We start from the raw sequence: 27,280 nt of genomic DNA, 5'->3' as shown, positions 1-27,280 counted from the left end.
CGGGCTGCTAGCGTTTCGCATCCTCATCATGTAGTAGTACCGGCGGCGCCGGGAGCAGGAGCGAGCCGCGTTCCTTCCGCGTGCTTGGTGTTTTCCTCGCCGAGGTTCAGGCCACAGCCGCTCTCAGGCACCTGCCTTTCTCTCCGTCCCAGAATGGAGCCGGGAAGGAAATTAAAATAGTACACGGAGATCGGGTGTCTGGCACCATCCTGGATAAAAACCGTCAATTAAAGGTAAGAATAAACATTATGTCCAAACCTCTGGAAGGTGTGAACACAACAAACTCCAGAAGGCGATGATAGTAAGGTTTGTGGTCAAGTGTAGCTTTTATCCGACAGGAAATTATGTCGAATTAGATTCTACACATTGCTTTAAACGCGAAATAATATGGATAACAGGTTCAGCGCTATTTAAAGGGAAGAAATGAGCAAAGAGGTTAGTGGCAAACTTAAAACACCCCAATAAGGTTTTTCTTCTTTACATTTTCCTTGGTTCTCGCTAGCAACATGTATGCAAAGGTTTTAGCTAATCAAATTACAAAGTTAAAAAAATATTTCGTATTCTTTGTAACTTGTTTTTGACATTGCTACATTAAAATTCTTACCTTTTAGAATGTTTGTTTCTGCAAAGCTGGTAACTAAATTTATCTTTCAAACCTCTTGGATGTTTACATGAGGAAATCAAGATTGGAAGGGTTAATTGTGAGGTTATACAAGTGCAAATGAAAATGAACATGTCTGTTATGCCATAAAGTCCACCATACCATACGTAACAGCCTTTTATAGTTCAAATGCTTTCCCACACACTACACCTTGTTTACCAGTGAGTTAATAATGTCTCTATAATCTGGAATCTGAATCTTTAGTTCAGACCCCAAACCCACTAAATAACTCTTTGAAATAATTCTATTCTACATGTCATGCCACTCCTTTTAGGACATCCCTCAATGTCCTGGGTGACCTCAATTCCAAGTGACAAATGGCCTTCAGTTTTATACACTCCCTTTATTTTCCCCCATTTACTATTTGAACAGTTGAAAATGGGGGACAAGGATTTGTTCTACTGGAGTGACTAGTACTTTCTGCATGGTGGTTAGCACCATGGGCTTTGGAATCACTGATGGCCTGCTCAGCAGCTTTGAACATTGGACCAACTTTCCCAAGATTTTCAAATGTACAAAGTGAGATACAAGTACTAATTCATAGGGATTTGTGAAGAGTGTGAGATAACAAGCAAAATGCTTAGCACAAAGTCTAGTGTATTCAACAGATGTTGGAGTCATTTTAATCTATGAGCACTGTACCTGGCAGTGGTAGGCTTGCTCAGTAACTAGTTTCAGTTCTACACTTAACAGTAACAGATGAACAAAATATGCTAATCCTTTCTGCCACACTTTCCTCAGGATGAAAGTAATACTAAAGTCATTCATTCATTCATTGCACCAGAAAAGAGATAGGAAGCATAGACATATAGGGAGGAGAGAGAAATATAAGGATAAAATGACATTGTTGGGTTATACTCTTTGGATGAAGGCATTATAAAGAAATTCCTGATGGCATACAGTGCTGGGAAGGAAGTGCTAGATGTGTTTACATAGTTCTAAGCACTCCAGGTGACTTTTTTTCTGAGTAACTGAGCACTTGGTACTTTTCTTCTAGCTCACCTGTTCTTTAACATGGCTTTCCCTCCTAAATCATCGTCCTCACAGGTCATTTTCCCAGACTTCTGGCCTGTTGTGTAGTAATCCCATTTATTTACATTTGAAAATTATAAACTTCTAGTTTTCAACTGAAACTAATTTTCTTAATCAATAAGCATAATTCTAAAATTTTGTCATCTGGGAATATTAAGCAACTACTTTATTCTAAAGTGTCACCTCTGGTAATATCTGTTACTAAATGAGAAGTACGTTGGGTCATAGTATTTGGGGTGAATTATACCTGTGTCCCCAAGGTTCTGTATTTAATATCAGTATTGTGAACTTTTGTTCCCAAATTTTCATGTAGTTGTTGTCCCGTTCTAAGAACAGCTATTTAAGAGATCTATAGCTAGTTCATCTTGTTCAGGATACATACCTCAAGATAAAGAACCCAGGGCTCTGGCACAGCCCATGTAATTTATCAGTATAAATAAATTTGGGGGACTAAGTGTATAGCTCAATGGTAGAGTGCTTGTTTTGTATTTGTGCCTGGGTTCAATCCCCAGCAACACACACGTGTGCACTTTCTGTTACCTTTAGGTGCAGAGATTAACAGTGATTTTTGTCTCTTATTTTCATATCTTTCTATACTTATGTTTGTTTTTTTTTAAAAAAAGAAACTGTAAAAGAAATAGCTGTTTATACAAGAAAAGCATAGCAGAAAGAAAGCTATTTAAAATCAAAATACAGAATGATTAAAACAAAAACAACAAATGTTTGTTGTAGGTTTAACATTAGATTCAGAAGCCCTAAGCTAAATCTTTGGTCTACATTTATTACTTTTATGGCTTCAGCAAATCATTCATCATTTGCAGTCTAAACTTTTTCATCTGTTAATGGGAATAGATTAGAAATCTTTAGAGGAACCACTAACCTTTACAATAGTATATGATTACAATGTCCATGATTTGCTTCACTCATTTCATTTATACTAAAAATATTAAAATTTTGTGTTTTACACTTTAATAGGCTCATAAATTTACAAACGGCAGGTTTCTTTTCTAAAAAACATACTCTTTACAATGTAATACTATGGTTATTAGTTAACATGACATTTAGGGACACAGCATACACTAAGATAATAATGGCAATGAGATAAATGCAGAAGCGTACAATATAATTTTCATAAAGTACTTAAATTGTTAGGAAACAATTTCATGAGCTGGAGATGATGCAAATACTATTTAAACATAAAAGCTAATCAAAGGGGGCCTGGTCCACAGAAGATGTTTATTTGATATAACAAAACAATACAGTTAGTGTTAGACCCAACCACAAAGAGCAAAGGAATGAAAAATTTATACAATGTACATAGAAAAAAACAAGATGTTTACTACAACAACTATATATTCCTAAAATAATGCTTCTAACTTACTCAATCATTGAAATCTATATGAAAAAAGAAGGATGTTAATAGCGACAAAGTGCATAAAACCAAACATCATATTTTGAGCAAATTAACATACTAGGCAATTTTACTAACAATGCATGATTTTTTTGTTTGTTTACAGTCTGCTCAAAATCTTTATACCAACAGAGTGGGTAGAACATTTAGGTTTAATATCAATTACACAATATTAGCATAAACTTCCACAACTACATAGGGTATTGTTTTCTTTTGAGCTGGGAAAGTAACTACAGAAACATCAGATGATTTCTCTGAACTGAGAATTTTATCCAAATAAATGCCACATACCTTCCAGATATATGCATATCTTTCTATATCATGTAAATGGCTTTACCCATTTAAATAATAAACCATACAGCATTTAAGAATCATTATTATAAGATTAACAATGTCAAGTTCCAGGTTTAACAATTTTATAGGCCAAAAAAAATTTCTTCTTAAAAACTAGTTTTATAAATGCAGGATATATTGCATGAGTAACTGCTGGTACTTTTTAAGAAAATATATTGTGCAATTGTGGCTACCATGTACTGCTGGCAAAGCATTATTGTTTATGTAAAATGTGAAAAATGAGTAAAAATGTTTCAGCTGTTTGTGATCATGATGAAAGGTTACTGCCTTCTTAAAAAATTATATTGGCATCTTATTAAAAATAAATCAATAAGGGACAAACTCCCTAGCCAAAAATAAATAAATAAAAAGGTGCATTTTTAAATGATGCTACTACAATGCAATGGTTTAAACACCAAAGATCTGTGAAAATGTGCTGTCTGTGATCTAGCATTAGAGAACATATTAAAAAAGAGCATTAATGTAAATAAGTAGAAAGGGGATCAAAATTTAACTATCTGAGTTTGTGCAGTATTGTAGCCAGGCTTCTAAAATTAGATATAGAAAATATAAATAGACTGCTTTAGGTAATGAGCCACCAGTGTCCAAAAAATTAAAAAAAAAAAAAGAAGAAACAAAAAGGAATGAAATCATGAAAAAGCTCAGTTAACTTGATCCAAAGCTCTGAGTAATTCTTCACCCTGCAGTAGGTTTCTGCTGCCTTGTATAGGAGCGTTAACTTCACAATCATAACTGGTCAGCTGTGGTAATCCACTCTCATCCATTGATTGCCCCAGCAGTCTACATGCTAAATCTAAAAAAGAAAGAAACACACAAGTATTCATTAAATTTATTAAACTTCCACTATGCATTAGGTTTGGGGGAAAATAAAACAAACTTCTGGATGGGTTTTTAGTCATTTGGCCAAAACCACAGCAATGTAAACAAATAAATGCAGTCAAGTATTATTGGTGCTAGATCAGAAATTTTTTTAAAAAATATTTATTTTTTAGTTGTAGTTGGACACAATACCCTCATTTTATTTATTTTTATGTGGTGCCAAGGATTGAACCTAGGACCCTGCACATGCCAGACAAGCACTCCACCGCTGAGCCACAATCCCAGTCCCACATCAGAAATATTTACAGGAGACAATGAGGGCATAGAAAAGTGATAAATCAGTTTGGTAAAAGAATTCATAAGATTCCTCTTCTATCAATATTGACAGCACATAAAGCTAGATACATCAGAAAGAATTACTACAGAGTGAAAGTTCCATCTTGATGTATCTACCCTAAATACAGTCAGTAGAATAAATGCGATACACTTTACTTTTTCCATTTTGCTAAGGAATCTAAATCACTCTCACTTGGAGTAAAGCTCCTGGTAAAAAAATTTCATTTATTGTAATTGTCCTTGTGATGTTTGAGGGCAAAACAAACTAACCAGAGGGTATTAAAATAATTGTCTTTTGCTCCATTCCATTCTGTTCACTAGATTTGCATCCTTTTACACGTTTCCAAGAAAGTGATGTAGTAGTTGCACGATCATCTGGTTGCTGTAATAGTGTGCCCTAAAAAGAGTAAGTTATTTCAAGTTTATTATGTTGAATTTTTTTTTTTACAATTAGACTTTGAAATGCATTTAAGTTTAATAGCAACATATAGGCAGGTTTCTTAAATACTGCCCTATATTATTTTTATTCTTTCTCCTAATAATAACTATGGTAAAGCCATTTGCTATTCATTATTACACAGTGGTTTTACTAATAAGGGAGAATAACACAAAGAAAATGAGATCAGAGGTGATATCTAGAGTGGAGAAATGTGAGAACTTCATTTCTTACTCAGAATGTATCTGTATTGTTTAGAATTTTTACTCCAATAATGCATTCATTAACTGTATTTTAAAAAATTAGTGTGTATCAAATAAGAAAGCCCAATGTATCACTTCTTAAATTGCCTATATATAACTTGAAAGTAGCACATTAGCTAGAGTAGAAAAGCAACATGTTTACTCTCACACTTACAATTCCTACTGCTTGAAAAAGTGAACCATCGTGTTCCATTTTTCGCTTTCTCTGAGCATTCTGAAAAGCTAATATCTTTGGATTTAATTCTTCCTCAGGAACTGTATTTCTGGAAAAGAAAATGTTCTAGATAAAATATCTAATCAAGCTCTTTTAAACAAAATGCATAATATGCCCTAGTTTCCAACATTAAGGAATATAATGTTGTGTACATAATGGAACTTTCCTGACTGCTAACATTTATCACTTTAAAAAGCAAAAGCTAGGGGCTGGGGATGTGGCTCAAGCGGTAACATGCTCGCCTGGCATGCGAGTGGACGGGGTTCGATCCTCAGCACCATATGAAAACAAAGATGTTGTGTCCGCCGAAAACTAAAAAATAAAAAAAAGCAAAAGCTAGGGATTTAACCCAGGGCCTTGTGCATAATACAAGATCACTGAGCTATACCCCTCACTCAGAAGCTCACTTTTTACAACAGAAAATTTTCTAAACCATATGTAACCCTATTTTATTTCTTAAAAAAAAAAAAAAAGAAAATTGGAGAAGGGGTGCCATACTGGGGATTGAACCCAGAGCCTCACACATTAGGCAAGTGTTCTACCAACTGGACTACATTCCCAGCTCTTTTTTTTTTTTTTTAAATATTTTATTTACATTTTAGTTTTCGGCAGAGACAATATCTTTGTTTGTATGTGGTGCTGAGGATCGAACCCAGGCTGCAACCATGCCAGGGGAGCGCGCTACCGCTTGAGCCACATCCCCAGCCCCCATAACCCTATTTTATAAAGTAGAACCAAACAAAACTCAGTTGTCATTATTGTAGATAAAAGAATTAGAAACTAGCCTTTTTTTCCACTTAATTAAGAATACACCAATATTCTCAGGATTACTGTAATGTAAGATTGATTTCACGCTTGTCTAGTGTTTCAGTTATTAAAATATTTCATATTCATTACTTCATTTTAAACTTGCTCCAGTTCTAAGGTATGTATGACAGGTATTGTCATACCCATTTTATAATTAAGAAACCTGAAGCCTAGTAGGTAAGTTGGTCAGAGTCCCACAGTTAATTAGTTGCACAAATGGAAGTACACTCCAGGTCTCCACATCCACCCTTTCCTCTATTGGCCTTCTCATTATTGTTAATTTTGCCCTTAGTATTGATTTGGTTATCAAACCTGTGCTACCTGTATGTAAAACTAATATTAAGTGGTGAAGAATTGTAATAAAGAGCCAAATATGTGGGTTACATTTATTTTGGCTTTTTTAGAACCCCTCCCTCTCATAATATATATCATAATGGCTCCTTGGTCTGTCCAGATAGTTGAGAATGCGGATAGGTAAGCAATATCACTCTAACTCCCTTTCTATATGCATTTTGTTCTGTTAAAAATTGTATAAAATCTCTAGTCTATAGACAGGCAGGTTTTAAAACTCTTATAAATATATTGTATTTATGAAACATAACTCAGTCATCATGTAAGTACTTAGTAGTAGTACTTTTAGTAATTTATCTTTAATTCTCACTCTAAAACTACAAATATTCTGGTTTAGTATAGCACTTTGATTTTGTAAATAATTACCTAACAAGGAGGGAGAAAAAAGCCTCCATATAAACTTGAAAGTTACAAGTGTACCCATGATTTTGTAGCTAATGTTATAGAACTAAGTGATCTGATATTAGATTTTTTAAATGTTTACTTAATTTTTTTAAAATATTTATTTTTTTAGGTGTAGATGGACACAACATAATGCCTTTATTTTTATGTGGTGCTGGGGATTGAACCCGGGTCCCACCTGTGCAAGGCGAGCGCTCTACCACTGAGCCACAATCCCAGCCCATACTTTATTTATTTTTATGTGGTGTTGAGGATTGAATCCAGTGCCTCACATGTGCGAGGCAAGAGCTCTGCCACTTGAACTATAACCCCAACCCCTAGATTTGGTTTTGACAACTAAAAATCCAAGGAATAGTTGATCAGAAAATTGAATATCCCATCTTCTATAGCTGATAGTATGCAGTAAACAACAGGTTATTATCATTTATATTATTATATCCATTTTATCACTCCAGCAAGCAAAAACTATCTGTCAGGAACTGAGCTAAGTATTACTATCACTCAAATGCCTAAGACACTGACATTGCCCTAGTGGAGCTCAGGGTTGGAAGTCAGTCATTGTTATAGTAATTTGTAAACTATTTCTGAATTTAAATCTAAAGCCCCCAGATTTTTTTCCTGGCATTGTAGGTCAAGGTAGGATGCAGGACAGGGGAAGAAGGGCATATACTCTGGTTATGGTAGTTCTTTCCTATTGCTGTTGACAGCTGGTTCAGTCTAGATATAGTAAAGCAATCACTTTTCTTCTCTATACTGACTACCTAAAACCTCTTTCCTTTAATTATAGCTTTAAATTTAAAACATGTCAAATCCAATTACAAATTACATAGAGAAAAATTTTTGGTACTGGGGATTGAACCCAGGGGTGCTTTACCACTGAGCCATATCCCCAGCCCATTTTATTGTGAGACAGTCTCTCTCATAGTTGCTTGGGGCCTCCCTAAGTTGCTGAGGCTAGGCTTGAACTTGGAATACTCCCACCTGGCTCTTGAATGGCTGGGATTACAGGTGTGCACCACCACACGTAGCTATAACTTAAAAATTGGATTATAGCCACATATTTGCTCAAACATTGCTTCATTCCATAGAAGCAATGCTAAAGTCACTGTAGGATTCTTGGTACAGGCCTCCCACCCCGCCTTAAAAAAAAAAAAAAAACCATTTAACCTATAATATAGCTAATGTTGTACAAATATCCAATGAAAAATAAGAGTAACTTTTATTCAATACTAGCCACTAAACCCAGAGCCTCATATATGCCATGCAAGTGCTCTGTTTACAAATCATGTAACATCACATTCATAATATAATAAAAGAACTATAACTTTAATATAACAGAAGAACTATAACTTCAATGTTACATATAAATACCTTTGACTCAAAGTGACAGATACCACGTTAGGGCTTCTTGGATGAGATTTTTCTGTCTGTTCTATGACTCCTTTTCCTGCTCTGTTTGGTGAGGCGGTTCGACTTTGAGTATCATTATATGATGATGTTGTGGCACTAGTAGTTTCTTTAGGTGCATGGGTGGGAGACGAAGATGTAATCAGTATTTTAATGTCTTCCATATCATCTTTTGTCACTGTTTTTAATTCATCAGTGGTGGCAGTGGTGGTATTAATAGTAGGTTCTTGAATTTGAGTCTGCTGGAATACTGAAATTGTGCTCACACTTTGAGGGCTTGAAGAACTGCTTTCTAATGGTGACAGCTGATCGAAGGAACGTAACTGGAAATCATCATCCATTGGGATATAGGGGGCCAACATCTCCAAGTCTAAATCAGTGTCCTGTAAAACAACAAATACGTGAATTTTTACAATGGTCATACCTTGTAAAAGAAAAATAAGTTTAGTAACTTTAGACTACAAATTAATTAAACTCATTACAAAATAAACAAATCCATATACCTGAGTTGAAAATGGATTCTTTGCTTCTGTGTCTTCAGCAAAAAGTTTCTCTACCAATTCCAACTTGAATACATTGACCATATCACTATCCACGTCAAAACAGTATTCACTGGGACTGTTAGGCTGTAAAAGGAATTAAATGTGTTTATGTTTCCCTGAAGAAGCCTCCATCTGTTATGCTAGCCTACAATTTCCACCTCAGACCTCCAAAAACACATAGACAAAATCCAATAAACAAAACAATCTAACAAAAAGTTACATGCTTGAGCTTTTACTGGAACGAATTTTGCCAATATACATATTCCACACTATATGACATCATTTGTAAAATTAAGATTAAAAGATGCACTCATCTATTATTCTAAAGAATAAAACTTACCTAACCCATAATGGTAGCTAATTGGCCAATTAAGCAGATGATGTGTTCACTACAATCTGCCTCTGTACAGAGAAGGCATACTCCTGTGGTGATCTACCTAAAAATCTTACAGCTACTTTAAGTATAAAATTTTACTTTCCCCCATTATAGCTTTTTTTTTTTTTATTAGTTCACTTTTGTCAAAGACAAAATAATCAAACATTTTTTGTGGTACTCAACTAAGCAATCAGAGCAAAGGATATATTTTCCAAAAGACTGAGATTTCACATCTCCTACTCTTAGCATGCCAATTTTGATTACTTTAATGTAGGATTATTTACCACTTATTGACTTATTTGTGCCTCACATACCATTCAGATCAAAGTTGCCCTACTCCTGATCATAGTTTTAGTAAGAGGAGGTTCTTTTATTGAGTTTTAGGACTATTAATATCAAGAAATCAGATTGAAAATCACTAAATATATAATCTGTAAGACTTTGTATTTTCATGCTATACTTATCCAGAATTACAAAATAGTGATAAAAATTGAACTAAATTGGGCACAGAACTTGTAAAGCCCTTTCCCATTTAAACTCTGCTAAGCTTTTTGCCACTGGAGAGTTTTCTAGTTCAAAGAGGTGATAGGTATAGGCTAGAGCTACCTGGAGTACACATAAGTAGTTGTATTCTCTGTGGATATGTAAATAACCTAAGTTTTACATTCAGGTTTATACGAAGCCAGTTCTTTCTCATGTTCCTGTCTCTGAGCCTAAAACATGTTGAATTCTACGTTAGGCTGATAACTTATACATAATTTTAGAGTGTTAAGATTAACACATAAGAGGCTGGGGATATAGTTCAGTTGGTAGAGTGCCTTCCTCACATGCACAAGGTTCTAATCCCCAGTACCACATTAAAAACAAACAAACAAAACTGCTTCTCCCCCAAAAGATTAATATATAAAGTGACATGTCCAAATTATAAGTGTAAATCAAATTTAAAAATATATACCTGAATTTTAAAATCTGAAAGTTATTCTTATCATGGCACCTACCTCAGGTGAACTCTGTCTAGTGCTTCCATCAGAAGGACTGGCTGGTTGATCTTGAATCTGGGGCATGGTAAAAGAAAGTTCCAGTGACTCTGGATTTGGCTCTAATTTTAATACAACTTCTTGATTGAGTGCTGGGTCAGCACTACTTCGAAGTGGCTTTGGAGTTTCAGAGGCAGGTAATGGAGACATGGCCAGATTTATATTTTGTAATTTCTCACTGGATGAGGGGAACATTACATCATTATACAGTGGAACTTCTTCAAGTTGTTGGTCTTCAGTTTCTGGGTCTGAAGGGGGAAAAAAAAATGAGTCAACCTAAAGAATATAAAAATTTTAACCCATTTTTACAAGATTTGTGTAATTCACTTGGGTGACAAATGGTGACAAATGTAAACCATGTTTTCCTTAATTGGAAAGTTTACAGATATGGTATAATCATAAGTCTTGACTTATCTTTTTAGTCTACTACTGGCACCTTCTGCTAATCTATATGGGATAGACCTGCATTTCCAACCTTTCTATACATTGAATTTTAACCTAGTTTGAAATTACAATAATCTAGTTCCCATTTTCAGTGTTTACTATTATGGTATGACTTCTTATTTATCCTTTAATTCAACTACATTGACTGCAATATGGCTCTACTAAATAGTACAGAAAATCTGACAGCAGTATATAGAAATAGAGTAGCTAGAGAAAATTAAAGCAGAAAGAAAAAATACCTTAAGGACATTTAGGAGCAAAATTCTCCAAAATACTTAAAAAGCAGGAATGCAAAGAAATCATAAGAGTAAAAATATTTCAGTGAATAATTTCAAGAAGACTATTAAAACAAAACATAAGCAGTATCCAAATGACGACTAACATTTTATGGAGCGTATAGCAACAAACATAGTTTAGGAGATTAAGAAAATACCTAACTACCCACCATTGCTGCCAAAATCTAAAGATATGATTGTGTCTCCAGCAGCTGGGGCCAGCAAAGTTAAAGCATCAGGTTCCTTCTTAAGTTTATCAAAGAGGCTACTTGTATCCTCTGATTCAACTTTGGTGAAGAGCTGAGTCATTTTCATATCTGAAGACTCAACTGGTTTGAGGACACATTCGGTTTGTTGAAGGGAGAAAATCAAGTCATGCTGAATAATACCACTGTCAAAAAAAGAGATTAGTAATTCTTAAATGATTACTTGAAACAATAAGGGTGAGGGGGACTATGAAATGATCTTGTCTCTTACATTCTCCTTTTTAAAAATGAACATTTTAATATTCCTTGAGATGGATGATCTCTCATGCATACTCGTCACATATGTTTTAAAAGACCTAATAAAATTCACAGAAGTTAACTCAAATATTTGACTAATGAAATTGGCACAAAACAACTCTTTGGGACTAATATATGAAGCATGGCCTAAGGATGGTTCTACAATATAAAGATATAAGGGTAAGATGACTACACTCTTTCTAAAAAGGGGCACTTGTTTTCTTTGGGGGTAGGAAGATGATATGGTGGTAACACCTTCAGAATACGGGTGGGGGAAGGATGATGAACAATAGCTCCAGTTTTATGTTTGGCTTCAATGTAAATTTTATTATTACTTTAGTTAACATATTAAATGTTCACTTTGTGGAATGAACAGAGGATATAAAAATCAAAATACCCAAACCTTGCCCTCAAGAAGTTTATAACCCCGTGTGAAAATAAAATTGCAAATGTGATCACTGCTAAAACAGAGAAGACTTACTTAACAGAAAGGCTAACAAGTTGAAAGTTGAACTCACATGTAGTTATTAGGCAAAGTGAGGTGAGGGGAAGAGTAGAGTATTCGTACATAATGGTAATGTCACACAAGAATGCTTTTTTTTAAAACAATTTTTTTAGTTGTAGATAGACACAATACTTTTATTTATTTTTATTGTGCTGCTAAGGATCGAACCCAGTGCTTCACATATGCTAGGCAAGTACTCTACCACTGATTTACAACCCCAGTTCACAATAATTCTTTTTTTTTAAAATATTTTTTTAGTTGTTGATGGACCTTTGTTTTATTTATTTGTATGTGGCGCTGAGAATAGAACCCAGTGCCTACAGGCAAGCGCGCTATGCGCTCTACAACTGAGCCACAACCTCAGCCCCCACAAGAATTCTTTGACACAAAATTGAAACTCTGAAGGATAGTGTCACAAGTGGAAAAAATAAAAACAAATAACCAAAGTCTTCCTAAGAGGAAGATCAGAGATTTTGGAGGAAGAGCTAAATCTATGGAAACAAGGGAGTATGATAACAAGAAGTGATGCCATGCAAGTAGACAGGAGTTTATCTTGGGAGTAATAAAGGGATCTTTAAAAAACAATTGTAAAGATGTATTACTCCAAAATTCACTATTAAAAGTCTATCCTTTATGGTACATCAATGGAGCCCAAGCCCCCTTTGAGTTTAGTCCTTTCCAATTCATGAATTACTATTTGCTCAAATATTTAAACTATTTAAAATCTTTTAAAAAGAACAGTGAGAAAATGATATCTACATAGAAAGCTCAGTCAGGTAGATGAACTAGAATGTTGTGATAATGTGGAAAACAGACTAAATGGGGTAGATTCTACTGGCATAAAGCTAATACAAGATTAGTTTAAGATGTCCATATAGTTACAAACTAATGAACTAAGAGAGGAGTTCAAGAATATAACAAAAGCCACATGTCACTTTATAGCCTTTTATAGCAGCCTCACCCAGACTTTCATATAGTCTTTGTTAAAACCTTTTCAGGTATTATCTTACCTACATGGATGGATTTAGGAGAAATGAGACTTCTCCAAGGTCACAGATCTAATGAGTGGCAGAGCTATGACATAAGACCATTCTAAGACCAGTATTCTCCCTACACAAATAACAGCTGCCTTGAGCTGTGTATGTAGATAGTATATGCCTAGAGTTGAAGGACTAAAGCAAACTAATCCATAGATCAAGTTTTTTTTTTTTTTTTCAAGGTCTTATTAAAAAATAGGAGTCAAAGTGTGGATAGACAACTACTGGTAGTATTCAGTGGAATCACTGTGAACTATTTGACATGAAAATCATAATTCTATAGAAAAGTGAAAATAAAATTAATATTTACAATTTCCTCTTCCTATAAAAAGTGCCCAAAGGGGCTAGAGTTGTAGCTCAGTGGTACAGCACTTGCCTAGCACATGTGAGGCAGTGGGTTCAATTCTCAGCACTGCATATAAAAAAATAAAAAATAATGAAAGTCCATTGACAACAACAACAACAAAAAACTATTTTTTAAAAAAGAGTGTCCCAAAACTTAACTACTTGGTCTCCCCAAAATGTTTATTTGCCAGCTTACCTTACAACATAATTTACACATACAATGCATTGTGGTTGAGAGTTCTTGGTGTTATATATAACAGTTGCTTGAGTTTCTACCCAGACATATCCACCTCTTTTGGCAAGCATCCTATACTGTCCTGTGGTGACTTGTCCTTTAGTAAACACTGGGAATGAAAAAGAAAAAGAACGATACAGAGGAAATAGCTTTGAATTTTCAATCAAATGGACAGATGTTGAATGTAGATCACTGTTTTAGAAAAGGGGAGAAATGTTTACTTTAGTGGTATCAGTTGTTAACTATTTAAATTGAAGGAGAAAGCCCTAGGATAGCTGAAAACATGCCCTCCCCCCATCAATCTTTACTATAAATAAAACAAAAAGCCAAGAGAGAACAGTGGCTGAAATTACTTTGATTTGTGTTGAAAGTGTCAGACTAGAGAATGATCACTGCTTGATATTACAAGAAAGCAGTACTACCGTTTCCTTAAATTCCTGCTCTAATTTCTAGACAATCAGACTTCAAAGAACTGCACTTAGCATATTTGAATATAAACTGATACCATAATGTAGGTTTTTGGCAATTCATGCAATGTAAAATTAACTTATTTGGAAAAAAGCAGTGAATAAGGGGCTGGAGTTGTGGCTCAGTGGTAGAGCGCTTGCCTTGCATATATGAGGCACTGGGTTCCATCCTCAGCACCAAATAAATAAAGATTAAAAAAAAAAAAAAGCAGTGAATAAATCATATTGATGCTATTATGAGTATTCAGGCCCTGAATGCAGATGGATTTGGGCTCTGTCATTCAAGGCTAATCACACTTTTTAAGTGACATTTGGGCCTTCCTAATCACATTGGGAAGTCATGTTTAGATATAAATTAAATAGGCAGGTGAGAAATTCCAAAGTTTAACTTAAGTTTGGATCTTAAATAACATTTATTTGAATAAAATTAAGAATCATCTTATTATCAAGAGTACTTGTTATCACATGTACATGATGTTGAACACCTTCACATTCATTGAACAAGTATTTTCTGAATGCCTTCGGTATGCCAATCACTGATCCAATTATTTAAGTATGGATTCTGAAAAGGATGCTGTTAAATATTCTATAATATCTGGTTGTTTTAAAAGTCTTTGTGGGGCTGGGGTTATGGCTCAGCGTTAGAGCACTCGCCTCACATGTGCAAGGCCCTGGGTTCGATCCTCAGCACCACATAAAAATAAATAAAAGTTATTAAAAAAAAAGTCTTTGTATTTAAAATGCTAAATGTTTTATATATTACTAAATGATTCTACTTTTATTGGTATTCATTGTAACAAATCTCAAAGATTTAATGACCAAAATCCTTATGAAGAGGTATGTTAACAATTTAGTCTAGAAAGACTAATTTTAACCAGAAAGTTAGATGTATAGACAGAAAAGATTAAATAATTAGAATATGCATGAGTTTCCCCTTTATTATACTTACTGTCGTGATGAGTTTTAGTCAGATGATCAGAGTCCAAAGCATGATAATATTCATAAATTGAGCGGCCCAAAAGTTCCTCTGGCTCATATCCCATCAATTCAGTAATTCTGTTAGTAAAAAATGTAAGTTAACAACAACAAAAAAGAACAAGGACTAATTAAAAATTATTTTTTGCTTCTCCAAAGTAACTGATGTTCATTAGCCTTATGGACAAGTGAGTTTTCAATAGTAAAGACTGCCCATTGCTTAAAATAAATTTATATCTCACCTTTAGAAATCCCACGATTATTGGGCTGGGGTTGTGGCTCAGCTGTAGAGTGCTTGCCTAGCATGTGCAAGGTGCTGGGTTTGATCCTTAGCACCACATAAAAATAAATAAAGTAAAGGTATTGTGTACAACTACAACTAAAAAATAAGTATATAAAAAAGAAAGAAATCCTACAGTTATTAAGTACAACACCATGCATTTCTGTAAGTCCTCTATTTGACCATTAGTATTCCCTTCACCCAAACTTGTTACCTGTTTTCATCACATTCTATTGTACCCACATTGCAAAGTATACATATATAGATATGAAGTACTGCTAAATGATAAAATTTGTAAAGGTAGTCACTGACATTTATCTACAGAGTACCTACACTAAATGGGAAGTGAAGGAACAGACATTAAGAAGGCTTTAGAAGATGCTTTATTATTTAGTTTCTAAAATTAGTTATATGAACTTTTAGGAATAATTTCAGATGAAACAATGATATCAAATTGAAAATGGGTGGAAAACTAATCTAGTTATTCCATCTGGTTTCCTAGAAATTCCTTTAGAATAGAGACTAGATTTTATTCTCTGTATCCAGTTTGGAATACTTCATGAGAACCCACGTTATGAGAAAGAGAAGGCTGTGCTCTTATTAACACTATATTAAACAGAAATATTCTCTCCCAAAGCTTTTCTGGGACCAAAACATGTTTAGATTTCTCAGCCTTGATTTCAAAGGACTTTTTTACTGAGGAGCAAACAAAAATTCTATATTACACTGTGTCCAAAACCCAAAAACACCTAATTACAGAAAGGACACAGGCAATACAACTTTGTTATTAAGGTATAAAACTAATACTGCTCTAAGGCAAGACCTGCTATAATAGCTTGTTCAAAAATAAATAGAAACCTTATTTATCAAAACCAAAGCAAACACATGTTATTGGAGAAAAGTCAAAACAAATTTTTAAATAAACCAGCTAATTGTTGGAAGAAGGCATTTTATCTAAAGTTATTTTAATGTGTGTTGTAAGAATAATTTCAAACTTAAACATTACTTTAACAACAGTTAACAATGGAGTATGCCTTCTCTGTAATGTCTGGAAATACAAGCAATCTATGATGAGTTTCTATAGGTATTTTTTAAATAAAACAAGCATGTTAAATTTAAAACATGAACAATCCCAACACTTTTCAGTTTGTATTTTGCTTTGGTCAAACTTGGTGTATTTGTTCATCACCCATCAGTTATCTTGGAGGGTGTTTATTCTATATGAATATTGTTTCATGTTTGTATGGAAAATTGTAGCTAAACATTTCATTGTCCCTAGTCTGCAAAAGAAGCACCATTCTATTGCTTTGTCTTGCTTATAGTCATTACATCATTACTTTTACATTAAAAAAAAAAAAAGAAAAAGAAAAACCTTAATTCTTCACAAAGATATTCACAAACACATCAACACTAGGTGGCAGCATTACAAAAACAAATACTGTCCTTAAACTATTTATTTGTGGATCATATCCAGGACCTTTGATATACTAACCAGTGTTCTACCACTGAGCTATAACCCCAAACCTAAAAACAGTTTTAATTGCTCTTATGTATATTACACATTTAAATAAAATTCTCATGGAATTTAAATACTTTTTCACTATGCAAATCTATATAACCTTTGCTCCTGGCATTGTTCTAAGTATGACTTATCTTCTGGTGCACTTATCATACAACTTGTGAAACAAGGTATTAAATGCAATGATGTGTATCTATTCTAGGAATCAGAGGAACTACTTCTATCATGAGGAGAAATGGTCAGGGTGAGGGACAGCTTCTTGTGAGAGAGTTTTGTATAAGAGAGTCAAAGAGAAGGCAAAGCCACTTTAGGAAGAAGGTACAGTACAAGCAAAGAGAAAATGCTTAACATGGTGTACATGTAGGTGTGGTTGGTTAGTGGGAGCAAGTGGAAAGAGATGATGCTGGAGAAGGCGACAAGAGGATCACTTTGATGAGAGTCATGTATATTATTTAAAGGAAGTTTTTATTTAATCAGATGTTAGTACTTCTTAATCTGAGGTATGTTTACTACTAAGGGATGTCAAGAAGTCAAAATATAAACAGTTGATAGTTTTCCTTGAAGGTCAACTTTATTCATATAGGAAGAAACAAGATAAATTTAATTTTATAGGGGAGGAAAGATCTAGAAAGTTTGATCAAAAAGTATTTTTAATGGATAGGGGAAACCGGTGAACTAAAGCAGTTGCTCTACAAATTCACTCTAGGATTTGTTCATATTTATTTCTATTTTGTGGCATGAACATAGTAGATGTTCAAATAAATGTACTGAATAATTACAAATGGATTACTTTAATGTGTTAGATTTTCTTAAAATTGGACAAATATTTTTCCATGTCTTGGCTCAAGGGTTACAGTTGCTGGAAAGAGCTTTGACCAGAAAACAATCATTTCCCTCTCTTAGATCTTTAGGCTAGATGCTTTTGGTCTTAATTTCTCTGTCATGATCATCATGCTAATTTTCTGAAAGACCCAGAGATAAATGTCATTCCTTTCTCATTTTTACTCCATTTCTTTCCCTTCTCCTCAGCTATCCCTATACTTCAAGTTAAAAAAAAAAAAAATTCCTCTAAAGTAGGGTGGACATCACTATTCCATCATATATTCATATTAACACTGCCAATAAACACCATGAAATAGTTTTTTAGCTTTTGTATCTTCATTTTCTTAAAGTTGGATAGCTATGGTGAGGTATTCCCTATTGGTACTTGGCACTCAACAAACTCCTTTAGTCCTCACAGCAGCTTTTTGAGGTATGACCCTTATTTTTATAGATAAGGAATCTTGAGTCTTACAACAGCTAAGTACCAGAGCTACAAGCCAGGTCTGAATGCAAGATTATGTGATTTCAAAGCAAGTGCTTTATCAACATTTCTCTGTCCAAAGGATGGGCAATTTTTGTCTACTTGTATTGAGTGCTTAAAGTTGGTTTTCTCATAAGATCTTCAAGTTAATCCCATAAAGTAGGTGTTATTAAATATTAAGAAACTAATGTTCAAAGAAAAGAATTAGTTTGTTTAAGATCCTTTTGATATAGGCACCAGAGAATTTAGTAATCTGGCTACAGAATCAGTTTTTAACACTGTGTTATATAACCTTAAGTAAATAATGGGACAAGTAATAAAACCATAAAATAAATGTTATGACAGTTGTGTACAAGAACAGTATAGTTTCTTCTTAAATGCAGAAGGAAAGATGTAGAAAGTGAGAATGTGTTAGAAAGTACAAAAATTTTTTTTAGTGCAGAATGGGAAAAGGCAAAGGCATTAGTCATTAAAACATCCCATGGGTGGTATGTTAACAATGATGGACATTATAGGAAGAAAAGAATTATTTTTATTTTTTTATGTTGTGTGAGAACAACAGTGGTACAGTTCAGTAACAAAAACATTTACAATACAGAGAAATTGCTAGCCAGGCAGAAATACCAAGTTGGCAATTACAAAGAAGTAGTTACAGAAATAAATTTGGGAAATGGGCACAAGCAGGATTGATGGTTCTTGAAAAAGATGTAAGATGAGGCCGACCAAAAAACTTTTGCTATCTAGTCTATAACCACAAGTTATCTTCCTTAAAACATGCTACTTTGACATTTATTTTCTCTGTTTAAATAATAAGAGTCCTTAAAGAAAACGACATCATCAAATAATTTTTGAATAGCACCTGGTAACGTGTACATAGTAGGTTCCAGGATATATCATTCCATTAATCTTACTGAAAACACATAATATGCCATTGAGTCTTCAGTGAATATTTAAAAAACCTTAGACAAGTTAAAAATTTCAAGTAATATTTTATGTCTAATTTACCTTTCATCACAATAAGAAAATTTCATATCCAGACTGTGTCGACTGAGAAAAGTCTTGCTATCTAAAGGAATTTCAATATTTGATGGATGAGGAATGGGTTCACAAATCAATACCAGGCATGTCATTGGTGGTTTCTTGTATCCACACTGAGATTGGTTACTGTTGGTATCATATACGTGAATATGGCCTGTACAGTGAAGTACCTGGGTAGGAAGAAGAAAAATGGAACATTTTTTTTTCTAAGTTGTAATGCTAGAGAATAAAAACACAGAGATAAATAGCTGAGTCTGACAGGTAAATAAGCTTTAATTAAATTTACTGTCATTAGTGGATTAAATGTATTTTTTTGAAAATTAATAAAGCATGTTCCCCATGACATATTTCCTAAGTACCCTACATTACTCTTACATTAATAATAATGATAGTAATACCCTGTATAAGCCTGGTGTTTGTTTCTTCATTTAATCTGATTATTGTGGTTGCTGGCTGCTTCTGCCTCGATGACTGTGTTTCAACACTGAGCAAAGAAGCGATACAATGAGTAGAAAATTAAACTCTATCAGGATTCTAACACTGACTGTTTACTAAGCCAACTGATCCAGTTAGCTTGGTACACAAATCTTAAAACACATAATTTAGTCTGTGCCTCAAGTTGTAAAATTACATTGTTTTAGATTTTTGAGAATTATACACTCATCATTTGAAAATGCAAATGGTAAATCCAAGGAATAACTATAAATTTTCCCTCACAATTGTGAAGCTGTTTTAATTCTAGCAATGTCTAGATGTATGAATTTATTTATAAATCAAGCACATAATCGGTCGTAAGTCAAAAAAAATGATTTACCTTCCATGTTGCAGACTTTATGTTCATAGTTCTTCCCCGACTAGTCAGGGTACACTTCATTCTGAGAAAAAAGCTTCGTTGTGTGTTTTGTTCTTTACCCTTTTTCACAGGGCCTAATGAAAACATGAAATAAAGTTTTAAAACATAACTAAACATATGAATTTGTTACAATAAAAGTGAGTCTCAGCATGAACATATTCATAGCCTTACCCACTCTAACATATACAAGAGAACTGACAGGCTCCGCTCAGTACTAGTATTTATAATGCTTAAGTGGTTCCCTCACTTGGCAGGAGGACGGCATATTGGTATAATAGGTAATCATTCAAGCCAGTAAATTTGGTCAAATTACAAGGAAACAGGAAAATGGTATAAGTTTGCCCTATCAACATATATGCTATCAGTGCTAAGTATGCTCAAAAAAAGAACCTCAGCAAACTCTTCATATAACCAAATGTGATAGCTCAATAAGTAACAATGTATTTATAGAACTTTTAAAACAACAAGTTTTTTAATGGCAAAAAAGCATTTTTACATATATTTTTTTTTTCTTAAATTATCCTGGAAAGCAGGCAAGAAATTATTTCTACTGTGTTACTTTGGGGAAAAAACCCAGATTGAATAACTAGGTTACAGAAATAGGGGTTTGAAATATAGCTAAGAGGTAGAGGCTTGCCTACTAGGTCTGAGGCTCTGGGTTCTATACCCAGCACTGGTGGGTGGGGGTGGGGTGGGATTACAGAAATAAATAAATTCAAGTCTATTTACTCCCGTTCCAAACATCATAACTAAATAATGAGATTACACTCAGGTGATTAAGCAAATAATATTTTGATTTCTTATATTCATTCATTGGTCAGTCTGGTTCAAAACAAATACAAAAATACTCATTATTCAGAACTTGAACTATATGTTGCAGGTGACACAAAGATGAATAATCAGACACATTCCTTTTCCTGAAGAAGTTAAGCATGCAGTAGCTCTTGTAAGGTCAACAACAATACAATACAGAATTAGTACTCAAGACTTTTTAAGAATGCTTTTAAGAGAAACAGATCAGAAGTAAATTCTCATCAGGGAGAACCAAGAGGGCTTTCTCAGAAAAAGAGACATTAGAACTTCAGTAAGTAGAGATGGGCTAAAAGGGTATTACAGAAGAAGGAGGAGAATGAAAAGCACAGAAAGGAAAAATAGCACATGTTCAGGAAATAGTACACAGTACAGTGTGTCTGTAGGATAAGGTACATGTAGAAGAGTAGTCAGACAAAATTAGAAGGAAAGGTTAGGGTTATTACTATGGAGGGACTCTGATACCCAAATGAGGAGTTCAACTTAAATATATAATTTGATAGAGTGATAGTATTGAGGGATTCAGCCAGTAGCAGTAGTAGGACTAAAAAGAAGGTTGGCAAAAGGCAAATGAAGAAGTACAATCTGTAAACACTGATGAGATAATTTAAAAAAAAAATATCTAGAAATTTTAAGGTTAGTATATTGAAGAACACTGTCAATTGGAAAAGAAACAAAAGAGTAAGTTTAAATTTAGGTATGCTTTGCTAGAAATGCTAGACTCTTAAGGAAGATGAGTTCTAGGACTGAATTTGCCTTCCCTAGAAGCATTAAGAATTGATTTTAAAATAATGCCACAAAATCACACTGGTCTTAATGATGATATAGGTGTATTATGGAGGCAGGTGATGATGGTTATGAAAGGTGCAGTAGAGATTTGTGGGTAAACTCCTCGAGGTATTTGCAGTCCTTCATAATCTAAGTTCAAATTAAACTGCTCTTTGGAAACTAAGGGCTTTGATAGGGTGAGGCAGGAGGATGGAGAGTTCACAGCCAGCCTTAGCAACTTAGCGAAGCCCTTTAAGCAATTCAGTGAGACCCTGTCTCTAAATAAAAATACAAACTAGGGCTGAGGATGTGGCTCAGTGGTTGAGTACCCCTGAGTTGAATCCCTGGTTACCAACCCCTCCACAAAAAAAGAAGAACTATATTTTCAGCTCTCTAAAAATGAAGTCATATTTTTTATTTTATGAATTCTAAAAGTTTTTTAGAATTCAACGAATAATCGGACTATTTGTGTAAACACACTACAGGCTCTTATTAAAATATAATGCTTTGCAAGAGCACTCAAATAAGTGAAAATCTGCATTGTTTATTAACACATTAGGATTGATTTGAAAAAAATTTGTGTGCCTGAAAAAAGTACATTTGATGCAAAACACATTTAAGTGACTAATCTGATGTCAAACAACACATTAACATGATTGCTACATCAAAACAAGACTGCCTAGTATCCATTTATGGTCTAGTGGCAGGAAGCCCCAAGCAGTCAATATAAACCTCAAGCCTAAAAACTATTTAACTCATTGAAAACCCATTTAGGACCTTGCTTAGAGCATATTCACTTATTTTTTATACAGAATTCTAAGTTCACTTGTTCTTTACACAGAAACCTAAAAATTGTGCATTTGTTTCCCATTTTCATAGTAAAAACATAAAATGAAATTAAAAAGCAAAACAGGGCACCTATAAATGATGAAAAAAAAAAAAAGAAGATAGAATTCAAGAATACTAAAAAAGCTCATAAGTGCTAACAAGCATGGACTGAAGCAGTCTCCCAGAGTTCAACCCAAGCTCTGCAATTTGCTAACCAAGTAATACTGGACAAGTTACCCAGTAACTAGGTACCCCCAATTTCCTTGGTAAAATGGAAACCAACAGTAACTTCACAGGGTTATGAGGAACAAAGAACTTCAAGCTATAAAATGAAGATGACAGTGTCTTGGTCACTGAAGTGTCCACAGAGTATTCTCTCAATAGAGGTTAGCTATTATTATAATAAATGGGATGAAAAAGGAAACCTTAAATATTATTCAAGAAAGTACTACAAACTTGAAGTTGTTTAAAACAGAAGTGGAGAAACTTATTTAAATCAGAGGGCAGCAAAGTATAATAAATTTTCATTGTGGTAACTTTCAGTCATGAAAAGTAGAATTGATTAAATGAGTACACTTGGCTGAGGAAGGCACAAATGTGAAAAAAACTTTAATTATTAAATTTTTGTAATTCAAAAGGTACTTTTCAAAAATCTTGGAATATTTTGTTATTGTTAACAAATCACAAGAGTTAAAGTTTTATGTCGTTTTTAATGTGTGAGCATTCATGATTACAAAAATTTGTAATTTGTAACTTCAAATTATTTTTTAAAAATCCTGAGAAATCAAAGTAGTTATTGTGCTCTTAAAACTCTAAGTCAACTTTATCCTTTTTTCTTCTTGGGTCTCAAAAAAACCTGGATCTAAACTGGCACCTTAGCTTTAATAACTGTAAAATCCTGTTATCTGTCATTTTCAATTCTTATTGCCATAATGTTTTGTTTTATTTTAATTTATAACTTTCTTGGTCTTCATTTTAATTTATACATTTTACTATTCATGTGTATGTGTCTGTATAATTATTTAGGAAGTTAGGTCAGTTTTAAAAAAAATTGTAGTCAGGTGCTGTGGCACACATGTGATCCCAGCAGCTCCGGAGGCTGAGGCAGTAGGATCCCAAGTTCAAAGGAACCCTCAGCAAAAGAGAGGTACTAAGCAACTCAGTGAGATCCTGTCTCTAAATAATATACAAAATAGGGTTGGGGATATGAGTCAGTGGTCAAGTGCTCCTGAGTTTAATCACCAGTACCCCCACCCAACAAAAAAAAGTATTTCTATGAAATTCCTAAAAAAAGTAGAACAGTTTTAACAAAGAACAGTGTTAGCATTTTACTAAATGTGAAAGAACATTTTTGCCTTAGGTGAGTACAATAACGACATTTAAAAATTAGTAACATATCTGATTAAGTAAAACCTCTTGTCACATTAAATCAAACAATAGACTTTTCTTACCATTTCTGTGTGTAAGCATTTCTCTCATTTCCTCATGGTCACACGGATGAGTAAAATCAAACACACTGTGTCCAGTTAGTTCAAACTGTAAACATATTTTTAAAAATTAGATCTATATCATAAAATCATAAAAACATCCAAAGGGCTTTTAATATGTGGACATTTTACCTGAGTTAATCCCATGTATTTGTTCACGTTATCAGAAATGTAAATCATGTCGCCATCATCTGTGAGCACCATAACAAAGCCATCCAGGGCTTTCAAATAAAAGCAGTTCATCTGTGCCTTCATTTCATCTTCAATATCCAGGTCACCTGAAAAGGTGTGAAGAGGAGGAAAATAATTTAAAAAGTTATGACTTAAATGATGTAATGTTTAGATGTTATTATAAAGTTTTCTCCCAGATACTTTTCTTAATATCTACAGTATCTAGGCTGGGACTGGGGCTCAGTGGGGAAGCACTTGCTTAGCACACGTGAGGCACTGGGTTCGATTCTCAGCACCACATAAATAAATGGAATGAAGTTATTGTGTCCATCTAGAAATAAAACAATACATTAAAACAATCTACAGTATCTGCTTTTTCTGTATATTTAAATTTTTCCCCATTGCTTTCATTTTAATACAGAACAATAAAGGCTGAGAGGACTAAGATTTTGCAAACTGCTTTTCATAATTATTTGAAGTAATACAGCCAAACCAAAAAACAAAAAGAAAGACCATATTTTAGAAGGTAGGTAAACAAGAAAAGGGAGGCAGAGGTAAATATAAATTTTATATCCATGGGCATAAAAGAAAATCATCAGTGACCACCTGCTAATAATAATTTCTAATTACTTCTAATTTCTAATTTCCAGGCCTGTTATATATCCTTTTTAAAGCAACTCACCAGCATCCAGAAGTTTCCTCACACGCAAATAACTGATGGTAAGCCTCATAACAGAAGCCTTATCAAGATGTGAGCTCACGTTATGGGGAAGTGGCAACTGATGAGCAAGTTCATAAAAAACTTCAGACTCTTTGCTTCGTCGAGATCTGGCTGCATCTCTAGACTTTTCTTTTCGACGTTCAGAACTTATCCTACTTAACAACAAAAACAACAAAAAAGAGACAAAAAATGTATATAAGCTAATATGCCTTAGCTTGAATAAAATTAATTTTACATTTTTCTTACCACAGGATTAGAAGATGCCATGTAATTAAATCGTAAGAGATTTGTCTAGTAGATTAATGCATTCTTATACAAGATGACTCTACAATTTTGGATCACTGCAAACATAAGGAACTCTCACAAGACCAAGATTAAGGTTTAAACTTTGCCAAAGCAGGTGTTTCCTCCTTAGCATGTCAAATTGGAGACGTTTTTATTTTAGCTAAAAACTTCAAGAGACCTACATATCTAAGTGTGTACTTAATAGTCTTTCATATGTAGTCTAAACAAAAAGAAACCAACCTAAAGTTGTACATAAGAACTTGAGAACAGGAGTTGTTAAGTAGATAGTTGTTAAGTAGATACACCGATTTTTAATGTAACTTTCTTTTGACCCCAATATTGTTCTACTCTTCTACCCTACCTACCAAATGAGGAACACTAACAGTAAGCTATAGAAATTCATATTAAGCTATAATAAGCTACTTTTTTCAGGTTGCCTACTTCCTTAGCAGCCTTTTATCTATTACTGGAGTAATGGGTACAAAATAAATGCAGGAAAACAAAGTACATGTATAAAAGCATGATTTGGTGTGAACATACTCCATACACAAAGATATGAAAAATTGTATTCTATATGTGTAATAAGAATTGTAATGCATTCTGCTGTCGTGTATTTAAAAAAATAAAATCAATAAAACAAAAAAATGCAGGAGGATGGAGGAAATAAAGATGTGGCACAATACCAAAATTTAAAGGGACAGGTTGGTGAAGATAATAAAGGTGTTAATATAATGATAAATCTTTAGGGGATTCTTCCAAGAATAAATTCAGCCAGATTTTCAAAAGTCAGACCACACAAATTGACTTCCTTTGCTTAACTACTAAGCTCCATCTTACTGATGGAGTTGAAGTTAAGTCTAAATCTGGTTCTTTTCTTGGCAGCTTCTTTAATGGCTATTGTTATATAATAAAGCCTATTATGTACAAAACACTGCCCTGTAATAGGTGCCTAATAGATTAAATAGTATCCGTATTTTACAAATGAGGAAACAGATTCTGCAGGTTAAAATCAGCAATTCTGTAGCAAATAATTTAAAAGCAGGTATTTTAAAAGCAAATCTGTTCTTCCACAATTTTCTCTTAATATAAAATGCTGCCTGTTTTAAATACTCAGCTGATCTTCTTTGCCCTTCAACTCAATCCTGTTAGTCAATTATTTACTAAATGTTGAAAACAGCCCTTGAAATTTACTGAGCATTCAGCAGTGTAACAGAGGCTTATTTCACTTAATCCTCCTCATAACCTATGAATGAAGTACATAATTGTCTCTACCTCAAGTCTCTCTCCCTTTAAAAGATCTTCAAAGCTAAAAGGTACAATCATAAAAACAACTTCTCAAGTAACAAGCAGTTTTCTCAGTTATGTTGTACAACATGAAAATACCTAACAGTTTTATTTTGACAATAGAGATACTATCGTTTTTAAGTTTGTGTTTATGTGACTATTATGATTTAATAAAAATGTGAACATTGATTATAGTAACTGATAAAAATTTTCAGTTCAAGCTATCATTTGTAACTAATTATCTTTATGAAGCATGGTTTTCTCAGTTCTCTACAATAAAAATTAGACCCTGAGACTCCATGAAAATGCAACAATGTCAACAGCCTGCTACCGTTATTTTCTAGGTGCATTAGAACTGCTTCATTGTTCTCACTGACTAAATGTTTTCAAATAAATTTTAAAATAAATTGTACAATAGTTTTTTTTTTCTTTTCCCCCCTAAACTCTTTGGTCAGATCCATACCAACTAAACAAATGCTTTTCCTTCACAATTTTCCCCCTCTTCAATTGGTAGGTGAGAGAAAGTGATAGCTATGGGAAGCATTACTATCAGTTTAAGTAAAATCATCAAAAAGAGTATCGATCAACTTTAGGATAAAACTGAATATTAAATGCAATAATTGGTTCAGGTTTCAGAATCTTACAAACAACTTGAATCAAACTCACTGGCTTCCTTTTTCTGAAGTACTCAACTAATCT

At 33.7% G+C, this 27,280-nt stretch overlaps 1 protein-coding gene and 1 long non-coding RNA gene across 5 annotated transcripts in view; one reads left to right on the top strand and one right to left on the bottom strand.

Annotated features, from left to right (window-relative positions):
• On the top strand, positions 1–26,808 carry LOC125615208. Of its 2 annotated transcripts, none has more exons than XR_007345736.1 (2): positions 1–233; positions 24,942–26,808. It is a non-coding gene; the product is annotated as an uncharacterized LOC125615208 (long non-coding RNA). The 2 variants fall into 2 exon arrangements; XR_007345737.1 differs by lacking the exon at positions 1–233 and adding an exon at positions 24,560–24,817.
• Positions 2,911–27,280, bottom strand: part of Hif1a (hypoxia inducible factor 1 subunit alpha) — a 45,221-nt gene continuing 20,851 nt past the window's right edge. Inside the window, exons 2-15 of one of the 3 annotated variants that reach the window (XM_015489941.2) lie at positions 24,974–25,164; positions 24,253–24,398; positions 24,085–24,169; positions 20,189–20,301; positions 19,342–19,544; positions 15,209–15,315; positions 13,754–13,901; positions 11,338–11,558; positions 10,410–10,696; positions 8,997–9,119; positions 8,458–8,876; positions 5,467–5,575; positions 4,884–5,010; positions 2,911–4,251 (exon numbers count right to left, since the gene is read on the bottom strand). In XM_015489941.2, coding sequence (XP_015345427.1) covers positions 4,100–4,251; positions 4,884–5,010; positions 5,467–5,575; positions 8,458–8,876; positions 8,997–9,119; positions 10,410–10,696; positions 11,338–11,558; positions 13,754–13,901; positions 15,209–15,315; positions 19,342–19,544; positions 20,189–20,301; positions 24,085–24,169; positions 24,253–24,398; positions 24,974–25,164 — 2,431 coding nt within the window. In that variant the 3' untranslated portion in view covers positions 2,911–4,099. Of the gene's footprint in view, positions 4,252–4,883; positions 5,011–5,466; positions 5,576–8,457; positions 8,877–8,996; positions 9,120–10,409; positions 10,697–11,337; positions 11,559–13,753; positions 13,902–15,208; positions 15,316–19,341; positions 19,545–20,188; positions 20,302–24,084; positions 24,170–24,252; positions 24,399–24,973; positions 25,168–27,280 lie in introns of all 3 variants that reach the window. The other 2 variants (XM_015489932.2, XM_048798459.1) reach the window with 2 other exon arrangements.

Source organism: Marmota marmota, unplaced genomic scaffold (assembly GCF_001458135.2).
Source record: "Marmota marmota marmota unplaced genomic scaffold, marMar, whole genome shotgun sequence".
Taxonomy (NCBI): domain Eukaryota; kingdom Metazoa; phylum Chordata; class Mammalia; order Rodentia; family Sciuridae; genus Marmota; species Marmota marmota.
Note: the sequence above shows the minus strand (reverse complement) of the source record. Positions and strands in the feature narration are given on the sequence as shown.